Raw genomic sequence first — 26,577 nt, 5'->3', positions numbered from 1 at the left:
TAATAATAATAATAAAATAAGACAGAATAAAATCTGTTGTAAAAATAAAAATATTTTCAACCCAGAGGTGGAAATAGATGGTACCCTCCCTTTCCTTGATATGCTGGTTCGTAGGGATGGCCCAGGGTAAAAACGAGTGTACAGGAAACCCGTGTGCCAGAGACAATACACGCATTATAACACAGCACAAGCCAACAATCATAAGAACAGTGTAATTAGGACCCTATTCGATAGAGCTGGGTCCCACTGTAGCTCCTCAGAGGATAGAAGGGAGGAGATTAAACACGTCATAGCAGATTTCTGAAAATGCAGGTACCCCCAAAAGATCTTGGACAAACATATCCGAGAAGCGGAAAATAGGTGAAGAGAGGCATTCTCACCCATTACCACCGCATACATTCTACTATCCAGGCTTAACAGGCAGGATCTTTAGAATATTACATACTTGTCAGATATGTTGTGCAGCTACCAGGGCAAAGATTGCACATAGTCAGGGCAAAGGTAAAAGATCCTGTACTTATTGAGGATACAACTGGGGTCATATATAAGATCAAATGTCCAGACTGTGGGGGAGTGCTGTGTTGGAGAGACGAAACACAGGTTCAAAGATCATATGGGGGAACATTAACCAATAAAGACCGCAGACTATGGAAATCTGTGATTAACTTTTGGGAGAACCATCAAATTTCTCCAGGCGATGCAGTCATCGTTGATCATTCGCATATGTATTGGACCCACAAATGGCTTGAGAGCTTGCAGATTTGTTCTTCAGAACATAATACCATCAATAGAGATAGGGGAGTCCATATTCATCTCCTCTTTGAAACCGTAATTCTTGAACAGGATGAATGATTCCACCTGGCATGCTCCCGAGCCATTTCCAGTCTCCACATACGTATGGAGGATAATGCCCATGCTCCTATGGTAACATGTGCTGCGAGCTGTGATCCTGCTGATATTATTTAAGGATCTGGTGTGACGGTTAAGTTTTACTGTCACAGCACATCCTGTTGATAAAGGTTTTTATCACTTTTAATTTTGCATATTTTAATTTCATATATTTTAAAATTTTATCTATCATTTTATCACTTTTAACTTTACAGTCAGTATATTTTATTTTTACAACAAATTTTATCCTGTCTCATTTTAATAAAGTTTCAGTCATAGACTTGAGATGGTAAGTGTCTATTAGTCAACAGTTTGACAATAATAATGCCATTTAAGAAAGTGTGTGCGCGTGTTTTACTACAAAACTAATATACAAGTACTAAAACTATAAGGAATGACAAAGAAAATTTCAAAGTGAAAAATTTCAGAAATGCTTCTTCCTAAGAATTTCAATTTCTCTCTTTTTATATATAACAAGAAAAAAAATAAATTTTTATTTTTCTCTTTTATATACAACTTCTATCTTATTTCATTAGGCAAACTTCATTTTATTCATCCTTTAAATTTACCATTTCAGCATGTAATAACCTTAAGCTGATAAAGCAAACAGTCTTATAGCATTTTTGGTCTTCATTGCCTGAAATTTATTTCAGTCATTCCAGTGTATGTAAAATACTAATCTTATAGTTTAGTACTTTACACACATATACATAGACTTTATTTTTCTTATTTATTTAGAGCATCAGTTTCAGTTAACTTTTTCAAGTTTCATTTCACTGTTTGGTCTAAAAGCAAGAATTTCATATGTATCTTATTCTGAACCTCAATAAAGGACCTCTTTATGAAAAGTTGCACAATTAAAGTGGCTAATCCAAATAAAGATAATGAATGTGTCTCAAAATCAGCTTTTCTCTGCTGTTCAAAATTTCATTATTGAACCAGAGTATCAATTTATTCAGAAGGATGATATTTTGAACAATGAGGTATGATCAAAAAGTTGAGGGACTGACTTTGCATCTTTAAATTATTGGTATTATAGTGAGTTATGAGTTGTCGAAACATTTACTGAATGTTTCAAAAACTCATAACAGTCAGTCTCAAATGAACGGGTATTTTACATGTTTCATCACAATTTAAAACGAGTGATTTTACTGCAAATTTGCATCATAACACTCAGACAATAGACAATACAAGCAGTTGACAAAAGCTCTAGGTTGACAAAAGCTCTAGGTAAAAAAAAAAAAAAAACAGGAAAGATGGCCTTAAGCAACACTGCAAACCTTAACCCAAGCCTATCCAGAATGCGGAAAGCATATCCCACCTCATCAGGTCTACCCTTAGCTTAGAAATCTTGGCATCTTTGTTTGTGATGAAACTAGAATGTGCCCCACATCCAATTATTTTTTTTATTTTTGTATGAGCAGTACCAGGCAAATGCTCAGAAGCACGTGCAGACCTATTTTTTTTTTTTTTTTTGGCTGATGCTGCATAAGCTTGCATCATATGCCTCTACTAATGCTAAATGCTAATGCTATAGTTGAATTCTCACACTTACAGCTGAATTGTAGAATGAATGAATGAGAATGAATAGGCTGAGCACTGAGTGAAAGAGGAATAAATGTCAGTTTTGGTGAAAGAAAGAGTGACCGAGTACGAGGGAAAGAGAGAGTGAACAAGTGTTATGGTGAATGGGAATGAGTGAAAGAGCAAATGTAATTGGCCAAAAGAATACAAAGTTAATAATAACTTACATTGCTTTATATATACTAACAAACATTTACTAACGACACAAACACTATCACTGCATTCTCCCCTGGCCTGCAAAAAACTTGCAGCTAGGCCAGCACCACAACTGACGAATAACAGTAAGTTGAGGTGCCCAGATAGTGCAGTGCAATGCGGAAAGAGAGTGAAGTGCAGTGCATGAGTCGAATAAATGAAATGAAAGCCAGAAGAATGAATGAGGGTGTATGTGAGAAAAATAACACAAACCATAAATGTTACAGTTAAGTACACACTAACCCTAGTTTTAAGCTTTTATATTCTTGCTTATTTAGCTTAACTATTGTGCATTAGTATTTAAATTTACAATAATCTTGTTGCTCTTCTCTGCACTCTTTCCAACCAGTATCTTAAAATTAGATTTCTAAACCTGTATGCAATATTCCAAATGTGGCCTGACCATAATGAAATAATCACCTCTTTGTCAGTGCTGGCAAAGTTCCTGAAATGTAGACAAAACCCCATAGGCTGTTCTAGCAGAATGATCGGAGAATTTTATGTTGGAATGAATAAACAACCCTAGACCTCATACCCCCACCACAACCTTCAGTTTGGCACAATCAAGATGGTATGTTATTCTAGAGTTATTACTACTCAAATGTACTGCCAAGCAATTATCACTGTTAAATCTCAATTGCCATTTTCCAGATTTGATTTGATTTGATTTTGGATTTTATTGGCGCATTAGCAACTAGGGCTATAATGCGCCAAGACCAGGTATATATAAAAATTAATATATAAATATAAAACCTAATTAATTAGGCCACCATGTCCAGATTTAATAACAAATATTTAAAAACATAAATCAATAAAAGAAATAACAATAACATATAAATTTTAAATATGATTAAAAACCTTTATCGCTTTCAAAAAGCTAAAAATAGCAGACACATTGTCATTGTCAGATAAAATCTGACTGAGTGTATACGGCTCAGTCAGATGGATAAAAGCGGTAAAACGGATATTGCTAAAATCTGGACAGTCAACTAAAATGTGTCTAATAGATAAAATTGTGCCACAGGACTCACACATAGGAGGGTCATCAGCCCTCAGCAAATATGAATGAGTCAAATGACTATGTCCTATGCGGGTCCGGGCAAGAACAACTTCCTCCTTACGATTCCTGTGCAGACTAGACTGCCACGGTTCAATTACAGGCTTTATAAGATATAATTTATTCGCAGTCTCTCTATTCCATGAGTCCTGCCATTGGGAGTGTATGTTTTGGTGTATTATTTGCCTGTAGTCTGTATAGGGGACTGACAGGCAGCGGTTATTATTGGGAATTGCTGATTTGGCTGCGGCGTCAGCCAAATCATTTCCCCTAATCCCAATGTGGCTGGGAATCCAGCAGAAGCGGATATCATATTCACGTCCACGGAGGAAGTGAATCTTCTGCTGAATACTAGACAGAACTGGATGAGGATTATATCTAATAGATATTAAAGCCTGTAACATGCTGAGAGAGTCGGAATATATAATGAACCGTTGGTATTGGCATTCACTAATGTGATCCAAGGCTAACTCTATAGCGTGCAGCTCTGCAGTAAATATGCTGCATTCAGAGGGAATCTGCTCCGATGTAATGGTGTCTGTAAAGACAGCAGCAGATCCCACATATAATTCCGACTTCAAACCGTCTGTGTAGACTGGGGCGAAGTCGGAATATTCAGTTTGGTGTGCTGAATGAAGCTGCAGGTAGACAGATGGAGTGTCCGGCTTTCCCCAATTTCTAAGAGACAAGTCACATTTCGGGACATGAGCATGCCAGGGTGGAAAGGGTTGCTTTGGTGTTTGAGCAACCATGTCTACCTTGATATTAAGTTCTTTGAGTAGCTCTTGGAGACGAATATCAAAAGGACGATTGGCAGTCTTACGGGTATTATATAAATTTTCCCATCATGGTTCAAAAACGAAGGGCCACGTAGGATGGTCTGGCAGGGATTTCAGTTTTAAAGCGTACTTTAAAGACAACTGCTTACGTCGAAGCGATAATGGTGGTTCGTTTGCTTCGACGTATAAGCTCTGGACAGGAGATGTGCGATATGCTCCAGTAGCAATACATAGGGCCTGATGATGGACGGGGTCCAGCCATCGAAGGACACTGTCTCTGGCTGAGGAATATACCTGGGACCCATAATCTAGTTTGGATCGCACAAGTGCACGGTAAAGCCAAAGAAGGGTCCATCGGTCTGCTCCCCAAGATCTAGAGGAGAGCGAGCGGAGAATATTAAGCCCACGTGTGCACTTTGTGCGGAGTTGACGAATATGATCCGAAAAGGTCAGTTTTTTATCGAATATGAGTCCCAAGAATTTTGTGTTCACTGCTACTGGAATAGCATTTTGTCCGAGACTTAATTCAGGTTCAGGATGAAGATTACGCTTTCAACAAAAGTGTACGCAAACGGTCTTCTCCGGCGAGAACCTGAAGCCATTAGCAAGTGCCCAGGAATTCAGACTGTCAATGGCTTTCTGCAGTTGTCTTTCAATAACCCTCATGTTGCACGACTGACAAAAAATGCTAAAGTCATCAACATAGAGGGCACTGTTTACAGTCGGAGGAAGTTGTTCTGTGATGGAATTTATTTTGATGGCAAAAAGCGTGACATTTAAAACTGATCCTTGTGGTACTCCCTCCTCTTGGCTAAAGGAGCGAGAGAGTGAGGATCCCACACGAACTTGGAACGATCGATTGGCTAAAAAGTTTTGAATAAAAAAGGGGAGATGCCCTCTAAGACCTAGGCTATGTAAATCTTTTAAAATGCCAAATCTCCAAGTTGTGTCATACGCTTTCTCCATGTCAAAGAACACCGACACCAAGTGTTCGCGTTTTAGGAAAGCATCCCGGATGGATGCTTCCAATCTAATAAGATGGTCCAAAGTGGACCGGTTCCTTCGGAAGCCGCACTGGATGTTGGAGAGAAGGTCATTTGATTCGAGATACCATATTAAACGAGAATTAACCATTCTCTCCAGGATTTTGCACAGACAGCTAGTCAGAGCAATAGGACGATAATTGGTGGTGACTTTTGGATCCTTTCCTGGCTTAGGAAAGGCAAGAACGATTGCCTTTCACCAGGAGTCCGGAAACTGCCCTTCAGTAAAGATTCTGTTATACAGAAGGAGCAGACAATCCATAGATTTTGGTTTAATCATTTCATAATGGATGCCTTCTGGTCCAATGGCACTTGCTTTGGAAAGAGCGAGGGCTCTTTTCAGTTCCTGAATAGTGAAATCCCCGTTGTAGGGATAAATGCTCTTAGATTTAAAGTTAAGTGCCTGTTTTTCGATTTTATATTTCAGGACCAGGAACTCTGGGGAATACGAAGATGTTGCAGAGATGTTAGAGAATGTTTCCCCAAGAGAATTGGCTATTGCAGTTGGATCTGCAATAGCGCATCCATTATAATCTAGGATTGAAGATGGGTGGGATGTATATTTTCCCTTCATTTTCCGGATTTTATCCCAGACTACCTTAGAGTTGGTAGACTGGTTAATAGATGATGTAAAACGGATCCACGATTCCTTTTGACTCTGACGGCGGATATATTGTGCTTTGGCTCGTGCACGTTTAAAGGCTATAAGGTTGGTCGTGGTAGGATATCGGCGGAATATCCCCCACGCTTTGTTTTGAGCCTTTTTTGCTGCTGTGCATTGTGAATTCCACCAAGGTTTGGGAAATGGTGGAAACCGGACAGATGTTTTTGGAACAGCATTCGCAGCTGCTTGGACAATATTTTCTGTGATGTACTTAACTGCATCATTGATAGGCTCTTGACTGACTGTGCTAAGATCAAAATTTGCCTGATGTTGGAAGGCAGTCCAGTCAGCCTGATCAATCTTCCACCATGGTAACCTGAAGGGAAGACATGGTCTCCCACTGTGTAACGAGGTTATCACAGGGAAGTGATCACTTCCGTATGGATTCTCCTCCACTTCCCAAGTGAGTGAAGGGGGTAGAGAAGGGGAGCAGATAGAGAGATCAATGGCAGAAAAAGTACAGGTAGGCATGTGGAAAAAGGTATTTGTTCCAGTATTTAGAAGGGAAAGGTCATTGTCATTTAGCATATGCTCTATGACTCGTTCCCTTCCATTGATGTTAGCACTACCCCACAGGGTGTTATGTCCATTAAAATCCCCGAGAAGTAAGAAAGGGGGGAGGCAACTGCGTTAGAAGATCATCAAGGTCTTCCTGGGAGATGTCAGTCCCAGGTGGCAAATAGATAGAGCAGACGGTTAATAAAAATCCCACCGTAAGGCGAATTGCAACAGCTTCTATGCTAGTTGTAATTAGCAAGGGCTGCACTGGGGTCTGGTTACCCACAAGGATAGCCACTCCCCCATGTACAGAGCCATCCGCAATTCTATCCTTTCGAAAAATTCTGATGTTGTATGGTGGGATCATCATTTGCCTTTAGATATGTCTCCTGCAAGCAAAAGCAAACTGGCTCGTGCTTTTGAGGGCCTTGATGTCATCAATATTTCACCGGAATCCACGACAATTCCATTGTAGGAATTTATCCATTATTTTGGCTTGGTGGGTCCATCAGGCGGCTTCCGAGGTGCTGAGGGCTTACTTTTATCAGTCCTGGGTTTATCTTTTTTGGGAAAGAATGGACGCTGTCCCGTGTCCATTTCTTCCTCCATAAAGAGTTCCAAGACTGAATCTTCGGGTACCTCCTTCTGCTCGACATCCATGTTTTCTTGAGTAGTAGGGGAGACTTCCCCTTTCTTATTCTTTTCTTTTATAATTACCTTTGTTACTTGTGGAGCATTAGGAGGTACTGATATAGGAGTGGCAGCTGATTGGTTTTTCTGTGCAGGTTTGTGAGAACTTAAGAGATAACGCGCGATGGGAGTGAAAGACTCCTTTGGAGGAATGGTCATGTCCATCTGAGTTCCGACGGAACATCTCCCTGCTACCTTCTGGGCGTAGGTAGGTTTGTTGATATTCAGGGGTTTGACCGATTTCCTTGCCTCCTGGTATGATATATTTAGCTCTGCCTTCAGCCGTTGAATTTCTTTTTCTTCTTTCCACCTCTGGCATGCTCGTGAGTAGGCCCGGGTGTTCGCCTTCACAGTTAATACAGGTGGGTTTTGCGGCTGAACACGCTGTTGTTTCATGATCCTTTGCACCGCATCGAGCGCATGCAAGGACTCCACTGCAGGCCATTTGAGAATGTCCATACTTCTGGCATTTAAAACACCGTAAAGGGTTTGGAACGTATGGACGCACTGAACAATTGATGTATCCAGCTTTAATCTCGTCAGGAGGTTTAGGAGAGTTAAAAGTCAGGATAACGCTCCTGGTTTTAACAATTTTTCCATCCCTTCGCGCAGTTATTCTCTTGACGGCAGTAACTCCCTGTGGTTTTAATTCGGAGCAGATTTCCTCCCCAGTTACGTCGAGAAGGTCCCACTCCGAAATGACATCTCTCAATGAATTGAGTGTTCTGTGTGGTGTCACTGTTATGGGTATTCCTCCGATTGATGTTACTCAGAATAGATGTTCAGACTTCCTGTCATTTTTTGTTTCAATCAAGAGGTCCCCAGAACGGAGCCTCTTAACTGACTTGGGTGAACCTGCTAACCCATCCAACCCTTTTTGTATAAAAAAGGGTGACATTTTACCAATCGGTGTTTCATTCGTGGAGTGCATAATTAAGAACCTTGGGACAGGCCCTGATGGTAGTTCGGTTCGCTGCCTCTTTGTAGCAATAATGCTATCTGCCTCTCCATCTCTGTTTTCAGATAGGGACCGGAGGGCCCTGAAGAAGTGAGTTTATCAGGATTCATGGAGTTTTTTAAATTGTTCAGTGCCCGGGCTCCCCACCCAGCACGGAGCCCAAAGGGACACCCACTACCCGGCATGCAATAAATGCGCTCGGGAGTGGAACGCCAGGGCTACCCAGACATTATACCCGCACCGCCGCCAGCCTGAATCCTGTCCCTCGGACCATGAGGGTAGGGGCGTGGCATTGACACTGTTGACCCTCGCAGGCGAGCCTACTAGCCGATTGATCCTAGCCGGGCCTTCCAGGACCACCCGTCTTGTCGAAGCAGGGGCCAAAGTGGTGTATTGAAGCTGGGCCCCTCAACCACCAGGATCCCCCTTTCCGAATTTCCATGGGTCGCAGCGCACGGCAAACACGCTGGATTCCATTGATGTAAGCCTGGAACCTGGGCTGTGGGCGTTGGATCCCAGTGATGCTAGTCTGGAAGTCCAGCAGCGTCACTGGGAGGTCCCCTCACTACGTACAGGTGCCCACGTCGAGGGGCCCTTTTCCAGCTCAACTACTGAGTTTATTTAGATCCTCTTGAAGTAACACTACCCTGATTACTGTAATTAACTGCCGTGTCCATCAGCAAACTTAGACATCACATTTGAAATACCTACATCAACATGCCTAATAAATATTAAAAATAGTAAGGAGTCCAACAATAAACTCTGGAACTGCAATCACATTATTCCATGAAGAGCAGTGGCCATTCATAATTACTCTCTCTCTCTCTCATCACTTAACCATCGCTTTATCATAATAGAAACTTTCCCTGAAAGCTAGATTCCTCCAATTTATTCAATGATCATACATCTCACACAGTATCAACAGCTTTACTGAAATCTAAGTATATGATTTCAAAATTATTCTTTCGTTGTTTCTTTGTGACAACCTATCAAGTAATGCAAGATCACCTATCAAGGTGATCTTGCATTACTTCTTTAACTACTAATGCCACTGTTTTCCCTGGGAGAGATTAAACTTACAAGTCTGTGGTTGCCCATTTCATCCTTTGAACCACCCTTAAAAATATGAATAGAAGATACATTTGTATATCTCCACTATGCAGGTACTTCTCTAGAATCTCAAAATGGTCTCATCACGGTGGCTAAGTTTTAACTACCTCTTTTGCAGCTTCTTTTAATATAACTGAATAGATTTCATCAGCCCTCAGGTACTTTATTGCGGAAACACCACAACTTAGCCATAGCTGGTAAGCAGGCAGTAGAAGTGTTTCTGTGTGCATGCATGGATTACTTGCTGTATGTAACCAATGAAAGTTACTCATAGAGTGGCACATCGCTTCGTTCTGCTTTGTTCACTTTCAGCCAAAGTAATTTCTCATCCACTTTGCCTTCTGTTATTACAAAATAGCTACTAAATGTTATTAAATATTTATTCAATAAATCAGCAATCTGTATAAGACCATCATCAGTTACACCATTTGTAGCCAGTAGTTCAATGTGATTCATCCCTTTCCTTCTATTGTTAAAATATGCAAAGAATTCCTTGCAGCTTTTCTCTGTTTTTATCCAGACTTCTCATAATCTGCCTTAGCCTGACTAAATTGACTGCATTAGTTTGTAATAATTTAGGACTCTGTATCCTTTGACAATTTATATTCAACCCATGGATTTTATTTCTCTGCCCAGAAATTCAGTTCATATAACTTCCATTTTGGTCTAAACCTTGAGTAATATCTCTTAATTGGTATAAAATGCTTAGTGGCCTCGATGATCACTACTCTGAATACTTGACATTTACATTTTTCAACATTGTATGGCCCCATTGCAAAATTAAACTTAAAAGATGCATGTGCCCATTATAAACCACCTTTACAAAAACCCTTCTCTTTACCCACATCAGCAACATACCTTTGAATAAATCACACATCAGTAAGCTATGATCACTGATACATAAAGATTCCTTTACCGAAACATTCTTAATACATGATGAATCAACACTAATGACCAGATCATAAGCATCAAGCTGTAGCTGAGAGGTCAAGTGCCAGGGTGTATAAATACATGTGCTTCGAGTGACCATGGTACAAGCTCGTATGGCTGCTAAATATGGTGGTTTCTTGTATTCTCTATCTTGTGAACTCCTCTGACTGTGTGTGTGATCATCTTAATACACAGAAAATTTATTTATTCATTTCTCTTGTCTCTCTAATGTTGGTGTAGAAAGCAATCATCTGACAAATGTTTTGCTACTGAGTGAGCTACCAATCCACAAACTGCAAATGATATCTATGTTAAAATCCCCTATTAAGAAATTCTAATTGCTTGCTCACTATTTATCTATGTAACTATTCATTATCAATCATCTGGCCTGTAAACTCCAACTCTCATTTTTGTTCCTAATGTTGACATCACATCAGATTGCCTCAATATTACATTAGCAATCTGAGTCTACTGGTTGTACTACTTTAGAGTCTATGTGCTTCTTAACTCTACTTAAGCAAAGCATCACTCCCTACCCTCCTGTCCTTTCTGTAGACATTATAATCAGCATACTCAAATTCTGCATTTCGAATATCAGTGATGCAATATTTCTGTTAAATGTCAGCATAAAAGGACTTAACCAATACTTCAAACTAAAGTTTAATATACTCCTAGCTGTGGTGCACAAGCAAGTTAATATGTCCCTCTTTGTGTTTTAGTAACTCTTATATAGCCCATGTAATTTACAATCTCATTTGAACCTCCCTCCACCCCGCAGCAGCAGGCCATGTAATGCTTCCCTTCTGCATATTTAAACTTTCCTGTCCTCAGCTGTACTGAGAATAAATGGAAATTTATTTTCACTGGTGTTCAAAGAAAGTGCATCACCTAGGAAATTCACATTTCTCGCCCTTTTTTGCGATGGTATGTTACATTAATGACTAGCATCACAAATAAAAATATAAACAAAAGATATTTATTAACAGTTAAGGCAAAGCTAAGTAATATTTGACAGGTGCTCTCAAAATATTCCAAAATGAGCATTTGCAACCTTTACACAAGAGTTTTGAACATGACAATTATGGCTGAAATGTTATCAGAAGCCTTGAATTTGCTTCAGTTTATCATTTTAAATGAAAAACAAAATGAAAAGTTCACCAGGTGCAAACAAATATTTAGTTGAACACCTCTGGCCCTGATGACAGCAGCACACCGTTGAGGCACTGACAAGATCAATTTCTGAAGATAATCAACTGATAGTTCGTTGTTCCAAACACAAATTATGGCTTCCTGAAGTTCACGAAGGGTCTTTGGTTTCTTTCTGGCAACTGCGGATTCCATGCGATTTCAACAGTTCTCTACAGAATTCATGTCCGGGCTGTTTCCTGGCCAGCTAAGAGTTGTAATGGACCGTTCTTCCAACCATTTTTTCACCTCTAACAAATGTAAACACATTACTGTTGAACCTCTAATGTAGAAATGAAGCTAAAGTAACTACAGAAGTGCCTACTTACACTCTTTGCCCGATGATTATTATTGTTATTGTTTGGAGCATTAGCAACTAAGGTCATATTGCTCCGGGGGATATGCGGTGGTCATTCCCTGACCTTTCTGCATCCTCTGTATTCGGTGGTCACAGGCTCGAACCCCCGTCTAATCAAGAAGCGTGTCCATTGCTGCTCCTGCCCACCTGGCTATGGAGGCGCCCTTTGCCCGATGACAAGGAGCAGAGTCATCCTGAAAGATGCAATTACTTGGCAGGTTGAAATGGTCTCTAATGGTTGGCAGCAATTTGCCTCCCAATATAGCCAGGTATCCACTGGCATTTACGGAATCTTTTATAAACTACAGGTGAAACTACTCCACGATACGAAATGCAGCCACATATCATTTGGCTGGTAGGGAATTTCACTGAGACATCATACGGTCTGGATGATATTCTTCACGTCTATGGTGAATTGTTTGTCTCCCATTAGAGCCATGCAGGTCAAATTTCTTCTCATCTGAGAAAATAACTGACTTCCACTGCTCAGAAGATCCATTTGACATGCTCCTTACACCAAATTAATTGGGCCTTTTTCATTTTTTATGTAAGGAGGGGCTTTTTCTTAGGACAACAGGCTACAAATCCATTTTTGAAGAGGCGTCTTCTGACTGTTACTGCACTTGCTACCACTCCTGTATGTTCTTCCCCATTCACTTTTCAGGCGAAGAAGCTCTATGGTTTTTAAACGGCATAAACGCTTCAAAACACAGTCCTGTTTTGGCATAGAGACTCGTTTGCGTTCGGTTCTTTTTTTCCTATCAGCAGAACCAGTATTCTTGAGTTTGGAAAGAAATCTACTCATGTCGACCGATTACAAGACACTCTATAAGCAATATGATGGAAGTACAGCAACAATAGCACTCTTTCTCGGTGGCATCAACTGCACATAACTCACCATCCTGACACAAGCAAGGAATGACTGCAACTCTTGCAGAGCGTGCTTATATAGCTGAAAGTAACAGCTGATGCAATATTACATCACCTAAGCGTGTAAATCTCATCTGATGCAATCTGTAAGAAATACTGCCATATACGTTATTTGGATGACAAATGCAATTTAAAGGGGTGATGCACTTTCTTTGAACACCAGTGTATTTTTACCTCCAGTGGGACCGATGCATCCTGCTCATGGTGATCCGACCATGCAGCCAGTTACATGACAGTAGGCTCTTTTTAACAATAAAGTGGACAGTGCTGAGCACTTAATGAGTCAAGTGATTTAACTTTTTGGGAGCTTTAAGCACTCAATTTTTGTGGAAAAAAAGTAAAAAATTGTTTAAAATGGCACACTAAAATTTTATTCTCAATGCTGACGCCATATTGGTATTATGGTCATATCTTTAATGCAGAAGAACTCACATTTAGCACAAACAGCACTGTAGAACTTTTTTATTATAATTTTCCAATTAAAAAAACACTAGGGGGCTTCGCCCACTGCTCGCCAACCCCCATGCACGTTTTTCTACGTAAAATGTAGGGGTATGACTGAGTAAGCCAAACCTTTTCTACGTAAAATACAGCTGTCGAAATGCACTGATCAATATCAATCAGGAAATGACCTATGTAATTATTTATCTGTGCATTTGTAGTGACATAATTGCCCTGCCTACTTGTACCATGTGACCTGCATCCTTCTTCTCCCATTGGCTACCCCACCACCACCACCATACGGCATTCTCAAGGTGGAATAAATATCAATATGTAATTATTTACCTGCATTTAGATAGGTCACTTAGGAAAAGGCCTTTTGCTTCGGGTTCCTTAATGCATGAGGAATATGTTTGCATCGAAAAGAGCTGGACTAAAATATTAACGAACTATACAAATATTTACAAAATACTAAACTATTTACAAATATACAAACTATATCAGGTCCCTTCATCATCTGACATTACAATGGAACATCAAATGATGCTCAGCTTGATCATGTTTTAGACAGTGAAACACGTGCACAAGGTTGGTGAATGTTATGGAGGCAGCTGTCTTTCAATGGTGGACAATATAATTATTTACTTACGTATTTGTACTGATGTAATTACCCTGCCCTCTTCTCCCATTGGATCGAATAAATACCACTAGGAGGAAAACTTTTTTAATGTATAGAGAGATATAAAAATATCTTTCTATACATTAAAAGTATAGAGAGATAAAAATTATAGCATAGAGAGCCAAGTATAGAGAGATATAAAAATTAATACTATATTTAAGGAATACTAAAATTCACAATGTTGTAATTTTAGGATATATTTAAATTATTGAATTTTCTAATCTTGGTGTATAAAACATACCAGGGTAACAGCTAGATATAAGGGCCCATATGCTATGAACCTGCTGGACTACTTTCCCACTAAGGACCTGCCCTGCTGTGCATATTTTGTGCAGTATATGGCTTAATCTCATAACATACACACATGCCAGGGTCCACACATGTAACCCCACAATCTGCCAACTCATCACAAATTTCCAGCTCAACTCAACTCAAAGTAACAGTTAAAAACTACAATCCACAGACCAGGCCCTCCCACTCTTTTACGTGTCATGACAAGAAAGATTGAGTCTTTATGTTGGGGAGGGGGGGAGGCAACATCAAAGGTAAATTTTTTTGATATCGTGATGCAGAAATCATGCTTTTAGAATAATCTATTCGTGGGATTAGACAGCTATCCTTATTACTCCCCAGACAGGGCAATGAGTCACGAGATTTTTCACAGCATCTCCTCTACTCCCTATCTCAAATTCAGCACCCATTCAGCAATCTAACTCCGAATGTTTAACAACCCCGGGGAGGGGGGCTCACGTCTGGTGAGTATGGGCTTGGCACACCCATCGTCCGGAGCTGGATATCATCATCCTTCTCTTTCTTGGTGATTCCCTTCTACTTCTGACTCACTCACTCACTCTCTCTCTCTCTCTCTCTCTCTCCCAGGGTAATTCAAATTTTTTTTTTTTTTTTTTTTTTGGGTGATGCAGCATAAGCCTCAGGCTTCCCTGCACCTTATGGCTAATAATAATAATGGTATTAAACGAACACTCAAATGGTCACGTTTCCCGCCTCGTATCTTTTTCAGTTAATTCGATGATGTTTCAGCAGCGTGGAACATAATATAAACGTCTAACAAAATAAGATTGGGCTGGGGGGAAAAAAAACACCTTATACTATAATGTCAAAATTTTTGAAACTTATACTGTAATTTATAAGACGATAGAATTAATTTTGAATTGATTCTATAACAATGAGAACTTCCCAGGTTCCAACAGAGCACCAGTTACAGGTTAACAGGTTTACATGAATTTATATATACAGAGCACCTCGAGGGGTTTGTTCATAATATAGCTATATACAGAGTACCTCCCTACGTTTAATACTTACCACTGCAGCTGTTGTTAACACGCATGCTGTTGTATATGCCCGTGTTATTACTGGCATTTGCATATATTCTTGCTGGAATGACTGATAAGCCATTCTTTTTTTTTTCATGTAACGTTTTCAATTTGACTAATTCCTTAACCCACCAGTTCATCAGTTAAAATTCAATTCAACGGCACTGTCTGTTCAAAACGAAAACTTTTGATAATACCCATGACCACTATGGAAAATTAATATAATAACAAAAAAAAAAAAAAAGAAAGAACAAAAAAAAAGAACACCTCAACGACAGATTTTGCTAGAAGCCGAGATCATCACAAACCAGAAACAAAATAAATGAACTACACGACTCTAAATTCTAGTGGCTGTTCTGCTAGTGATATAATAATATGATAACTAAATAAAAAATAAATAAATAGAACAGGGATTTAGTAACTGATCATCTTGGTAAACGCCGTTACGTTCGACCTAGGAAATTACAGATGAATTACCAAAAAAAAAAAAAAAAAAAATATATATATATATATATATATATATATATATATATATATTATATATATTATATATATATATACACAAAAACAGAATTAATTATTACGAATAGGCTTAAGTTATTTTTCCCTCTCTCCCTTCACATTTTTTAAAATTATATTCTTGAGCGAGATGGAGCTAAAAGAAAATAAAAATAAAAAAAAGTTTATGCCCTTTAGGCAGGGGTCGTCTAAAATGTTATTAAATGACCCTAAGTACTTTTTTTGTTGTTGTTGTTCGTTGTGCTCAGGTACTCCACATTCCAAGGCTTCACTATATTATATTAAATCTATTAAAATTCCCTTGGTTTAATCTATTTTTTAAAGCAATTCGAAAGTGTTTCTATAAATTATTATTATTATTATTATTATTATTATTATTATTATTATTATTATTAGCCATATGATGCAAGGAAGCCTGAGGCTTATGCTGCGCCATCTAAAAAAAAAAAAAAAAAATTCTGAATTACCCAGAGAGAAAGAGAGAGAGAGAGAGAGAGAGAGAGGGAGTAGAAGGGTATCACCAAAAAAGAGAAAAATCATATCCAGCTCAGAACCCTGGGGTTGTTATGATGTTATTTCCCCTACACTTAACTCCAGTACTTACTCTCAATGCGAACTTTGACATTCTTAATGCGTTCGCAGAAAAAGTCAGAGAAAGAATTTATCTTATAAATCTGTGTATAACAGTTAGTTTGCAAGTTTTTATTCTTGGAATAAAATTTTAATTCTATTTATTTTCCGGTAACTGACTTACATAGCCACTAAGAATAGTGGTTACGGTAGTAGCAAATGGAAAATACGGCCCTGCCTTTAAGTAATTATCCAAGCAACAAAATTTCAATTTTCCTACTGGATAACCCCAGTGGATCACATCTGGTGAATATGGGCTTGGCACACCCAGGGTCCAGAGCTGGATATCATCATTCTTCTCTTTCTTGTTGATTCCCTTCTACTTCTCTCTCTCTCTCTCTCTCTCTCTCTCTCTCTCTCTCTCTCTCTCTCTCTCTCAGGGTAATTCAGAATTTTTTTTGGCTGGTGCAGTAAAGCCTCGGGATTCCTTGCACCATACGGTTAATAATAATAATAATTATTATTATTAAGAAAAAAACCCAAAAAAGCGAGTTACCCCATTGGACTTACCTTACCCAAGGTCGGAGTGACGGCTGAGGCAGATAACTAAAAAATAACGCGAAAATAAAGGCAGATAACGCGAGAACTAAAAAATAAAAAAATAAAAGCCTGGACATAAGCCGAAGTTAAACAAGTCCACCTCCATAGATGGATGATGTCACAGGGAAATATTATTCATACGGCATCGAGTGTGGCGCAGGATAAAGTCACACGCGTTCAGGCCATAGGCAGAGGGGTCGGTTCGAAAAGTTGGAGAGAGTCTCCAGCGCAAGACAGTGGAGCAAGTGGCGCTATCCCCCATAAGGCTACCACAAAAGAAGAGCAAGACCATCCAGCCCCACCAAATGGAAGTGCTTCCTGCGCAACGCTATTGACCACCCAGGAAAGAAGAAAACGCCAACGCATTAAGTGGAGCATTAAAATGAATACGTACATCATGCGAGCATACTGTACTGAACCAACCGCACCATCTGCCAACATTCTGCAACACCCTCTGGGAGGCCACCATCGATATCACCCTAGCAACTAGGAACCTGGCGAACCACGTGACCGACTGGAGGGTGGAAGACGCTTGTACCACCTCGGACCATCGAGTCATCACCTGCAAAGTAACAAGAACGCTGCCAAGAACAACAGCAAATATACAAACACCCCACAGATACGCAGTTGCCAAGGCAGATTGGCCCCAATACAAAGAGCTACTAACTACAGCGGTTAACAACAAACCTCCGTCCCTAGATCCACAGAATAATCCGAACGAACTGCAGAAGGCAATTACTAAATTGATGATAGATATCAGCAACCAAATTATCAGGAAGAAACACCCCCGACTGGGCGCAGTCCCCTGGTGGACCCGGGACATTGCCATGCTCCGGCGACAAATGAACAAGAGTAGGAAGGACTTCCAGAGGGCCCGAAGAACATGGCCAGCAAATGAGGTTGAAGCCCTGAGGCAAATATATAGACAAATAAGAAACCGGTACACTGACGCCATAAAGACAAGTAAAAGACGCTCTTGGGAGTCCTTGGTCTCCACAGCAGGGAACAATGACCCCTGGGGCATTGTCTACAAACAACCAATAGACTGCCTAGGGGAGGTGATTTCTACCACTAGGACTCGGCAGGGAGATCTCACCACAACCTGGGAGCAGTCGATGAGTAACATACTCGACAGAATATATCAAAAACCAAATATGTTAACTATGCCAGGTCAGAAACAGACATGCGACAGAAACGATAACTACAGAAACCAGGCGATTGAGCCTCCCTTCACCCTGGATGAACTCAGCGTGGCCGCTAGTAGGGTCAGAAATAGAAAATGCCCGGGCCTCGATCTTATTGACCCTGAAATACTCAAGAAAACCGTGGAATACAATCCGCACCTACTCCTAACACTATACAATAGATGCTTGGAAACAGGACATTTCCCAACTGCATGGAAAACAGCAAATTTAAAACTAATACTGAAAAATCCTACCAAAAATCCAGAATTTCCGGATTCATATCGACCCATCGCACTGCTCCCAGTGTTAACTATGCCAGGTCAGAAACAGACATGCGACAGAAACAATAACTACGGAAAGATTACTCCATGTGAGAGTTATAAAACACTATGAAGCGGCAGGCCTACATGCCAGAAATCAGTATGGCTTCAGACCAGGATCCTCAACCGTGGACGCACTGGGAAACTTGCTAAGGATTTTCCAGGATTGTAGACGAAAGTATCTGCTGCTCATCTCTGTTGACTTTGCTGGGGCGTTTGATTCACTTTGGTGGCCAAGCGTCCTGGCAAGGTTGAGGGAGGCTGCGGTGCCTCTTAACCTCTACAAAGTAACCGAAAGCTATTTAACACAAAGAAGAGTGGAAATCAATGTACACTATCAAAAAATAACAAGAGAGGTGCACAGAGGATGTCCGCAGGGGTCGGTGCTTGGGCCGCTTCTGTGGACAATGGTCCTCGATGAATTCCTGACTACGGACCTGGGTTCTGTGGCAGTACACGCCTTCGCGGACGACTTGACATTGACGGTAGAGGCGGACTCCAGGGCCCAATTGGAGACGCTGGCAAATCAGGCACTGCAGCGGCTGCAGCAATGGGCATCAAAGAACCAGCTGAAAATATCGTCAGACAAGACCTCATCGATCCTGCTAAAGGGGACTCTGCAACTACGACGACCCCCGCAAATTAAAATCAACAATGTAACAATCAAATTTGTGAGCCAACTGAAGTATCTGGGCGTTATCCTAGATAAAAACTTGACGTTCCAGCCGCATCTGAAATACATCAGAAGAAAAATCAGAGGATACTCTGGACTGGTAACCAGAATCACAAGGAAAGATTGGGGACTCAAGAAAAAAGCACTGATGCTTTACTATAAAACAACCTTCCTGCCTGCAATCACCTATGCTGCAGCGGTGTGGTATCCAAAAACGACACTGGTAGTCAACAAAAGAACACTAGAAATGACCCAAAGGACCATACTGCTATCAACAACGCGCGCCTGCAGCACGGTAAGTACCCCAGCTTTGCAGGTACTTGCTGGAGCGCTCCCTCTGGACCTGGAGGCAGTTCAGGCGGGGCTACTGTTTTTGCTGGCCAGGGGTGTGGCCGCTACCCACCAAGGATACACGACAGACCCGGCGGGCAACCTAAAACACGAAAAAAATGGGCTACAGACCCACCTCCTAGATCTTTGGCAGAGAAGATGGACAGAGACTACAAAAGGCGAAGTAACAAAAAGATTTCTACCAGACCTCCAGAAAATATACCCAAAGCAGCCACCGTGGTACTTCGCAGGGTACCATATGACAACACTATTAACCGGACACGGACCCTACAAGGAGAAGCTGTTTGGCTTCCGACTCATTGAGGACACCAACTGCATATGTGGGGAAAGTGAAAGCTGGAGCCACATAATCTATGATTGTCAACACTATGAAGACCTCAGAGGGCTACTAATAACAAGGTTAAGATACTTCCCAAAAGGACTGGAGCACCACTTCCTGGACACTGAGGATGAATATAGGGCACTCTCCCAGTATGCGCAAGACTTATTCACCAGGAGAAAAACACTAATAGCTATCTACAGCAACGTACACAGAGATTGACAAAAATTGCCGCCAAATGTGACAAAAAAAAAAAAAAAACTGAAACCCTGCAGAGGACCAGCACTTGGACAAGAAGAGTGCTGATCACACAGAAGAGAAAAGCAAGGCCGGGGGAATGCAGCACAGACAGTAGGGAACAGACTAAACGCAGCACAGTTGCAAACAGCTTGATGGCGATCTGAAGAGGACACCCTCGCCCTCTTCACCTATTATTCCCACTTCCTTGGGGGGAGGGGACATTTTTTTGTTCCTTCTCCTCCACCCCCAAACTTCTACTCTGGTGGGGCATGGGCATGCCCCACTGAAAACTGGGGCTATCTACTCTATTGGCCCCATATTTCTGTCTTTTCCCCCCAATCTTCGGTCTCCCTCCCCTCTCTACCTTCATCATAGTGAAAGCCCCACACGTCAAAAACTTAATATGGTAAAATTACCTTACGCCCAAAACTCGGCCTAGCAAACCAAAGCGACATTACCCCAGCGCAGATTTTTTATTTACTTATATATATATCTTTTTTATTTATTTTATTTTATTTTTATTTATTATTTTTTTTTAAGGTCCTAACCGCCGAAATTCCAGCAAATTAAGCGGCAGGACCTGCCAGAGTGAATCTACAGCTACTGTGTTCCTGGTCTGCCTCCACGGGGCGTAAGTGGGACAACGTTTGGCCTCAATAGGGGTCCAACGGCTAAATGACCAGATGAACAACGGTACAGAACACAACACATGAACAATTCCCACACACTTTTAAATCTCTGGCATTTCCCAGTGAACTGGTTCACCACAATGAAAGCAACGCGGAGATGGGGGAAACCCCTGGTGCCGTAAGACAACAACACACACTTACACTTACACTTACACTTACTACGAAATAACCAGGCTAGAGACCGATATGACAATGTACAGGTCGCAACAACATGCCAAGTGGTTGAAACGATACCCGGATATACAGGTCACTGAACAGCGATTAGCAGACCAAAGAAGAACCATCGTCACGAAGAACCTAATAGATCCTGCCATCTTGGAAAAAAGCAAGCAGGAAGTCAGCGATCAACAACAAAGCACAAAGAATATGGTCAATATGGTACCAGAGGAAGAACAGCATAGCTTGGAACAAGAGGAGGAACAGCAAGAAGAAATACAACCCAGAGTAGCTGAAGTGGAAAGAGACTAAGTCATGATATCCAGAATAGAAGACGAGTGAAAGAAGGCCCTAATAGAATTCGAAGGAATAGATCTCACAAGAACCCACGTGATACCTATGCAGAGGCCAAATAAAATCCCGTGGAAGTAACAGACCACCTCAATCGGCAGATAATACCACATTACCTTGACAAAAGTGGTGCGACGTTGGAAGCTATCCACACGGCCATATACTGTGCTGCCATAGCAGCAACTAGGATTAATGGAAAAGAAACGAGAGACCAGCAACAGAAGAACCGAAAATAGAAGGAATTGCTCGCTTGGGAAAGAAGACTTCAGCAGAATATAGAAGAATTAAGAGTCAAGATAGGGCAGTTGACCCAGTACCAACAGGGTAATAGAAGTAAGAAATTGATTGGAAAGGTGAAGAGCATCCTCAAGACAGACATCGTCCACAGCAAACAATAAGAGAATAGGAGACTATTTGGACACATCGAAGCAGAACCTCCTTGCACCCAAGAAGAGATAACGCACATACAAAGAGAGCTCCAAGAGGAAAATAAACAACCGAATCTTCGATGAGGACCAAAGAGCCTTCTACAGGACACTGGATTAAGATGAGAAAGCAGGAAACAGACCACCCGAGAAGAAGACGATCGAGGAGTTCTGGGGAAATATCTGGAGCAGTGAAGTAAGACATAACAGCAGAGCACCCTGGACAGAAGTAGAACGGAAGAAAACCAAGGACATAAAAAAGATGAGAGAGTGGCAGATTCGAGAAGAAAAAGAAAAACAGTCGATCAGGAACATTCACAACTGGTGAACCCCAGGAAGGCACCCCGAGCCAATCCCGAAGTTTCTCACTCAAGGAATCGCATATCTGAAGACTAAAGGCGAAGATACAAGAAACCCGGAGAAATATAGGCCAATCACCTGGCTCCCAACAATGTACAGATCCTGACCTGATGCATAACCACAAATATATCAGAACACCTGGAAAGCCAGAACATAATGGCTGAACAGCAGAAAGGATGCAAGGAGCAATTAACCACAGATTCCGCGATTATGGAGCAAGCCTATAAGAAGCGCCGCAATATATATACAGCCTAAATGGATTACCACAATGCCTTCTACTCCGTGCCTCATAGCTAGCTAATAGAGGCGCTGAAGATCTACAAAGTCAATCCGATAAGGAAAAACTTCCTAGGAAAAACAGTGCCGAAATGGAGTACCACCAATACGGTCGAGAACACCACAACCAGGCCAAACCCCATCAGAAAAAAAACTTTCGGGGAGATTCTCTAAGTCCACTGTGATTTTGTCTAGCACTTAACCAGCTATCCACCATGCTCAGCAGCAGCAAGTACGGATATAACCTCAAAGAAGGAAGGAAGGAAGAACCTGTATACCCTCCCCACCTGATGTACATGGATGACATTGGGCTCTAAACTCTACGCGGGAACAGAGATGCGCCTTTAGCAATTACTCGAGATCAACGAAGAATTAAGCAATGATATTATAATGAAATTTAGTCTAGACAAGTGCAAGACCCACGGATTGTGGCAGGGAAAATTAGTAAACCCAAACTACCAGCTGAAGAGTGGTAAAGAGATCGGAGCCATGACAGAGGGAAGGCCTACAAATACTTGGGGATGATGCAGGCTCAGCAGTTACAGCACAAGGAAATTAAGGCCTGCCTGACCGAAAAATTCCATCTGAGACTCAGAAGCCTGCTGAAAGCAAAGCTAAACGGAGGGAACACATTGAAAGCTATAAAACCTATGCAGTCCCAGTGCTAACATACTTCTTCGGAGTCATAGATTAAACTAACACCGAGCTGAAGGATATCATGAGAGAGACAAGGACAATGATGACCAAGAGCAGCCAACACCACCCGAAATCTGCCGTGGAGAGCATGACAATTACCCGGGAAGAAGGAGGAAGGGGCCTGATAGACCTGATAGAGCAACGGAAAACAGCGATAGTTAACCTGAAGGATTACTTCCAGAAACACAAAGCAGCCGCATTCCACCAGGCCATAAGGAAGATAGACAATTGGTATATCCCACTCAACCTAAGCGAGGAGTTCCCACCGACCCAACCAGGAGATACAAACGAAGCTAGAAAGATGGGCAGAGAAGATACTCCATGGCGACACTACAATGATCTCCATCAAGATCACATAAATAAAACTGCTTCCTATGCATGGCTCACGAGCGGGACGCTGTTCCCCGAGACTGAAGGATTCATGCTCGCCATCCAAGACAAGGTAATCAACACCAGGAACTATAGAAACTACATCCCCAGAGTCTCCGATGACTCATGTCGACGAAGCCACCTGGCCTCAGAAACGATCCAACATATCACTGCAGGATGCAAGGTGATCACCCAGGCTGAGTACTCATAGACACGACCAGATAACCACACTCATAGACACGACCAGATAACCAGGATAATACATCAGAAGCTAGCAAGGAAATACCAGTTGGTCGAAGAAAGTGTACCACACTACAAGTACGAACCCCAGGCAGTAATAACGGAAAGGGCAACCCAACACAACATACCGGATATAACCCTTATGGACAAGATGGAAAAGGCTACCTATATGATTGACATAGTGGTAACCAACACTGGAAACCTGCAGAAAACCCATGGGGAAAAAATCAGGAAGTACACGAACCTAAGACAGGAGATCAAAGAGATGTGGCATTTGCCACAAGAAACGACCATTCCGATCATCGTGTCAACCACGGGTATGGTGCCAAAGACCCTACATAACAGCCTAGAGCAATAGGTCACCCAGCGAATCTACAAGGAACTCTAGAAAGTAGCAATCCGGAACACCTGTAGGATAGTCACACAGTTCCTTGACCAACAGTAACACCAGACACAACAACCACCCTGTGTACTTGGTAGCAATACTCGTCACTAGGTGGAACCCCCCAATCAGGGAGAAATAACATAAGAGCAATCACAATAAAATAATATAACCCATAATCGTTCACATCATAAAGAAGGGGCAGATTAGCCCAGGTATTAGGAGGTCGAGCGCCACTGGGGCAGCAACAAATTTGAGTCATCACATAATAGTCATAACATCATAAGTCCTTCTGGTTGAAAAAACCGTACTAGTCCAGTACTTCCGAACAGATGAGGCTTCGATTCAACATCCCAAAACCAGATTAGTAACAAGTCGCCCAGAGCAGTCGAGATCCTCCCCTTTTCCTCTCCCTTACTTGCCATTGTTGCCATTACATTCGAAATCCTATTGAATTGATGGCATGGAACCGTTTTTGAAAGTTCCGTAATACAAAATATCTCATACAATACAAGGGAGTTAGAGCAGCAGCTAGACACAGCCATAGCCAGACAAGGGAAAAAAGCATCTTGGATTAAATTTTCCACTTCAATAACCAGAGCAACTAGCACACAAAGAGTATAGAACAAAATTCGAAAAATGAGTAGAAAATAAAGGAATAGATAAAATGTTCCATCGGAATGGGGACAATCAGTTGTATATCATCACGAACTTGGGCTTTGGTGCAAAGTTTATTTAAAGACAGTGGCGAAATTATCATGGTGCATTCCACCACAGTGGGAAGGGGTTAGACGTTTAATAAGGTATGATAATTCTAGATCCCATGCGAGACGATTACAATTCTGTGGGGATGCATAAATTTATAGTTTCACCACTGACTCGACAAGCCTTATCTCTTTTCCTTCAGGGCCTGCAGCGAAACAACAAATTCTGCTCCTTTAGCGAAATTCCCGAAAAAAACCTTCAATTTCATTTTAAAAATTAGACCAAATAAACCACCCACTCACCCGATCACGCATTCCCTCAGATATGGTGGACTTGGCAGTATGGTAGTTTCACCACTCTCTCCGGTTTCATGAGTTCATGATGTGGCTATACCACAGGATTAGCAGTAGCATTAGCATTAGCATTAGTAGAGGCATATGATGCAAGAAAGCAAGCTTATTCAGCATCAGCCAAAAAAAAAAAAAAAAAAAAAAAAAACTCCACTCCCATTTCACTCCTCCGTTCGTTCGAAATACCTGTCCAGTTGAGCTTTAAATTTGTTTAGGCTATCAACTTCAACAACAAGTGATGGAAGTCGGTTCCACCAACCAACCACCCGCTGGCCAAAGGCAAATTTCCGCACATCTATCCGACATCCGTCTTTCCTCAATTTGAATTTATGCCCTCTGAGGTGATTATTCTGAGCAAGATGAAGAATCCCATTGGCATTGAGCATGCTCAAACCATTCAAAGCCTTATACACCTCTATCAGATCACCTCGCCGGTGCCTAGTCTCCAGACTCTGTAATTTGCAAAACTTAAGCCTTTCTTCGTAAGAGCAACCCTTTGTTCCATTCACTAATCTTGTTGCTCTTCTCTGTACCCGTTCCAGCAGCTCTACATCCTTCTTGAAATGAGGCCTCCAGACCTGTATACAGTACTCAAGATGTGGCCTAACCATTGCCTTATACAAGGGAATAATCACCTCCTTATCCCTGCTAGAAAAATTCCTGTATATCATTGACAAGACACCATGAGCTACCCTTGCAGCTCGTCTGCACTGCTCAGAGAACTTCATATCTGCCTGCACAATTACACCCAGGTCCTTTTCATTCTCCACCACTGTCAGTGTAGTACCGCAGAGTTGATACGTTGCTCTGGGGTTACTGTTTCCCATATGTAGTACTTTACATTTGTCAATGTTAAACTTCATTTGCCACCTCTCAGCCCATCTGTTCAACCTTTCCAGATCCTGTTGCAGCAGCATAGCGTCAGTAGTGTCCTTAACGACCCTGCCAACCTTTGTATCATCTGCAAACTTGGACATTAAACTTGATATCCCATCATCAATATCATTCATAAACACCGAAAACAACAACGGACCCAACACTGAACCTTGAGGAACTCCACTAATAACATTAGTCCACGTTGAGCAGTGTCCATTGATTACCACTCTCTGTCTTCTGCCACTCAACCATCCCCTTATCCATAGCAGCAATTTGCCTCCAATGCCACACTGCTCCAATTTGTGCAGCAGTCTTCCATGTGCAACAGTATCAAAAGCCTTTCTAAGATCCAAATATATAATATCAAAGTTATTCCCTGCATCCAGTTCTTTTGTGACTACATCATAGTATCCAATCAAATTGGTCAGGCAAGACCTGCCCTTAACAAAACCATGCTGCGTCTTGAGCTATAACTGAATTCTTGTCTAGATGTTCCTGCAGTGCTTCTTTAACCAGTGCCTCCCTTAATTTACCTGGAACAGAAGTTAAACTAACAGGTCTATAATTACTTGTGTCAGCCTTTGATCCTCCTTTATGAATTGG

At 41.3% G+C, this 26,577-nt stretch overlaps 1 protein-coding gene across 2 annotated transcripts in view; it reads right to left on the bottom strand.

Moving 5' to 3' along the window:
• Window positions 1–15,556, bottom strand: part of Der-2 (Derlin 2) — a 112,659-nt gene extending 97,103 nt beyond the window's left edge. For both annotated transcript variants that reach the window (XM_090379749.1, XM_090379748.1), the window contains exon 1: window positions 15,313–15,556. Coding sequence is in view for 1 of the 2 variants with exons in the window: in XM_090379748.1 (XP_090235874.1) it covers window positions 15,313–15,420 (108 nt within the window). In the remaining variant the exon portion in view is untranslated. The remainder of the gene's footprint in view (window positions 1–15,312) is intronic.
• Between the last annotated feature and the right edge of the window lie 11,021 nt (window positions 15,557–26,577).

Source organism: Mastigoproctus giganteus, chromosome 8 (genome assembly GCF_048544385.1).
Source record: "Mastigoproctus giganteus isolate SK-2022 chromosome 8, ASM4854438v1, whole genome shotgun sequence".
NCBI classification, from domain to species: Eukaryota; Metazoa; Arthropoda; class Arachnida; order Uropygi; family Thelyphonidae; genus Mastigoproctus; species Mastigoproctus giganteus.
This window is presented reverse-complemented; position numbering and strand designations above follow the sequence as displayed.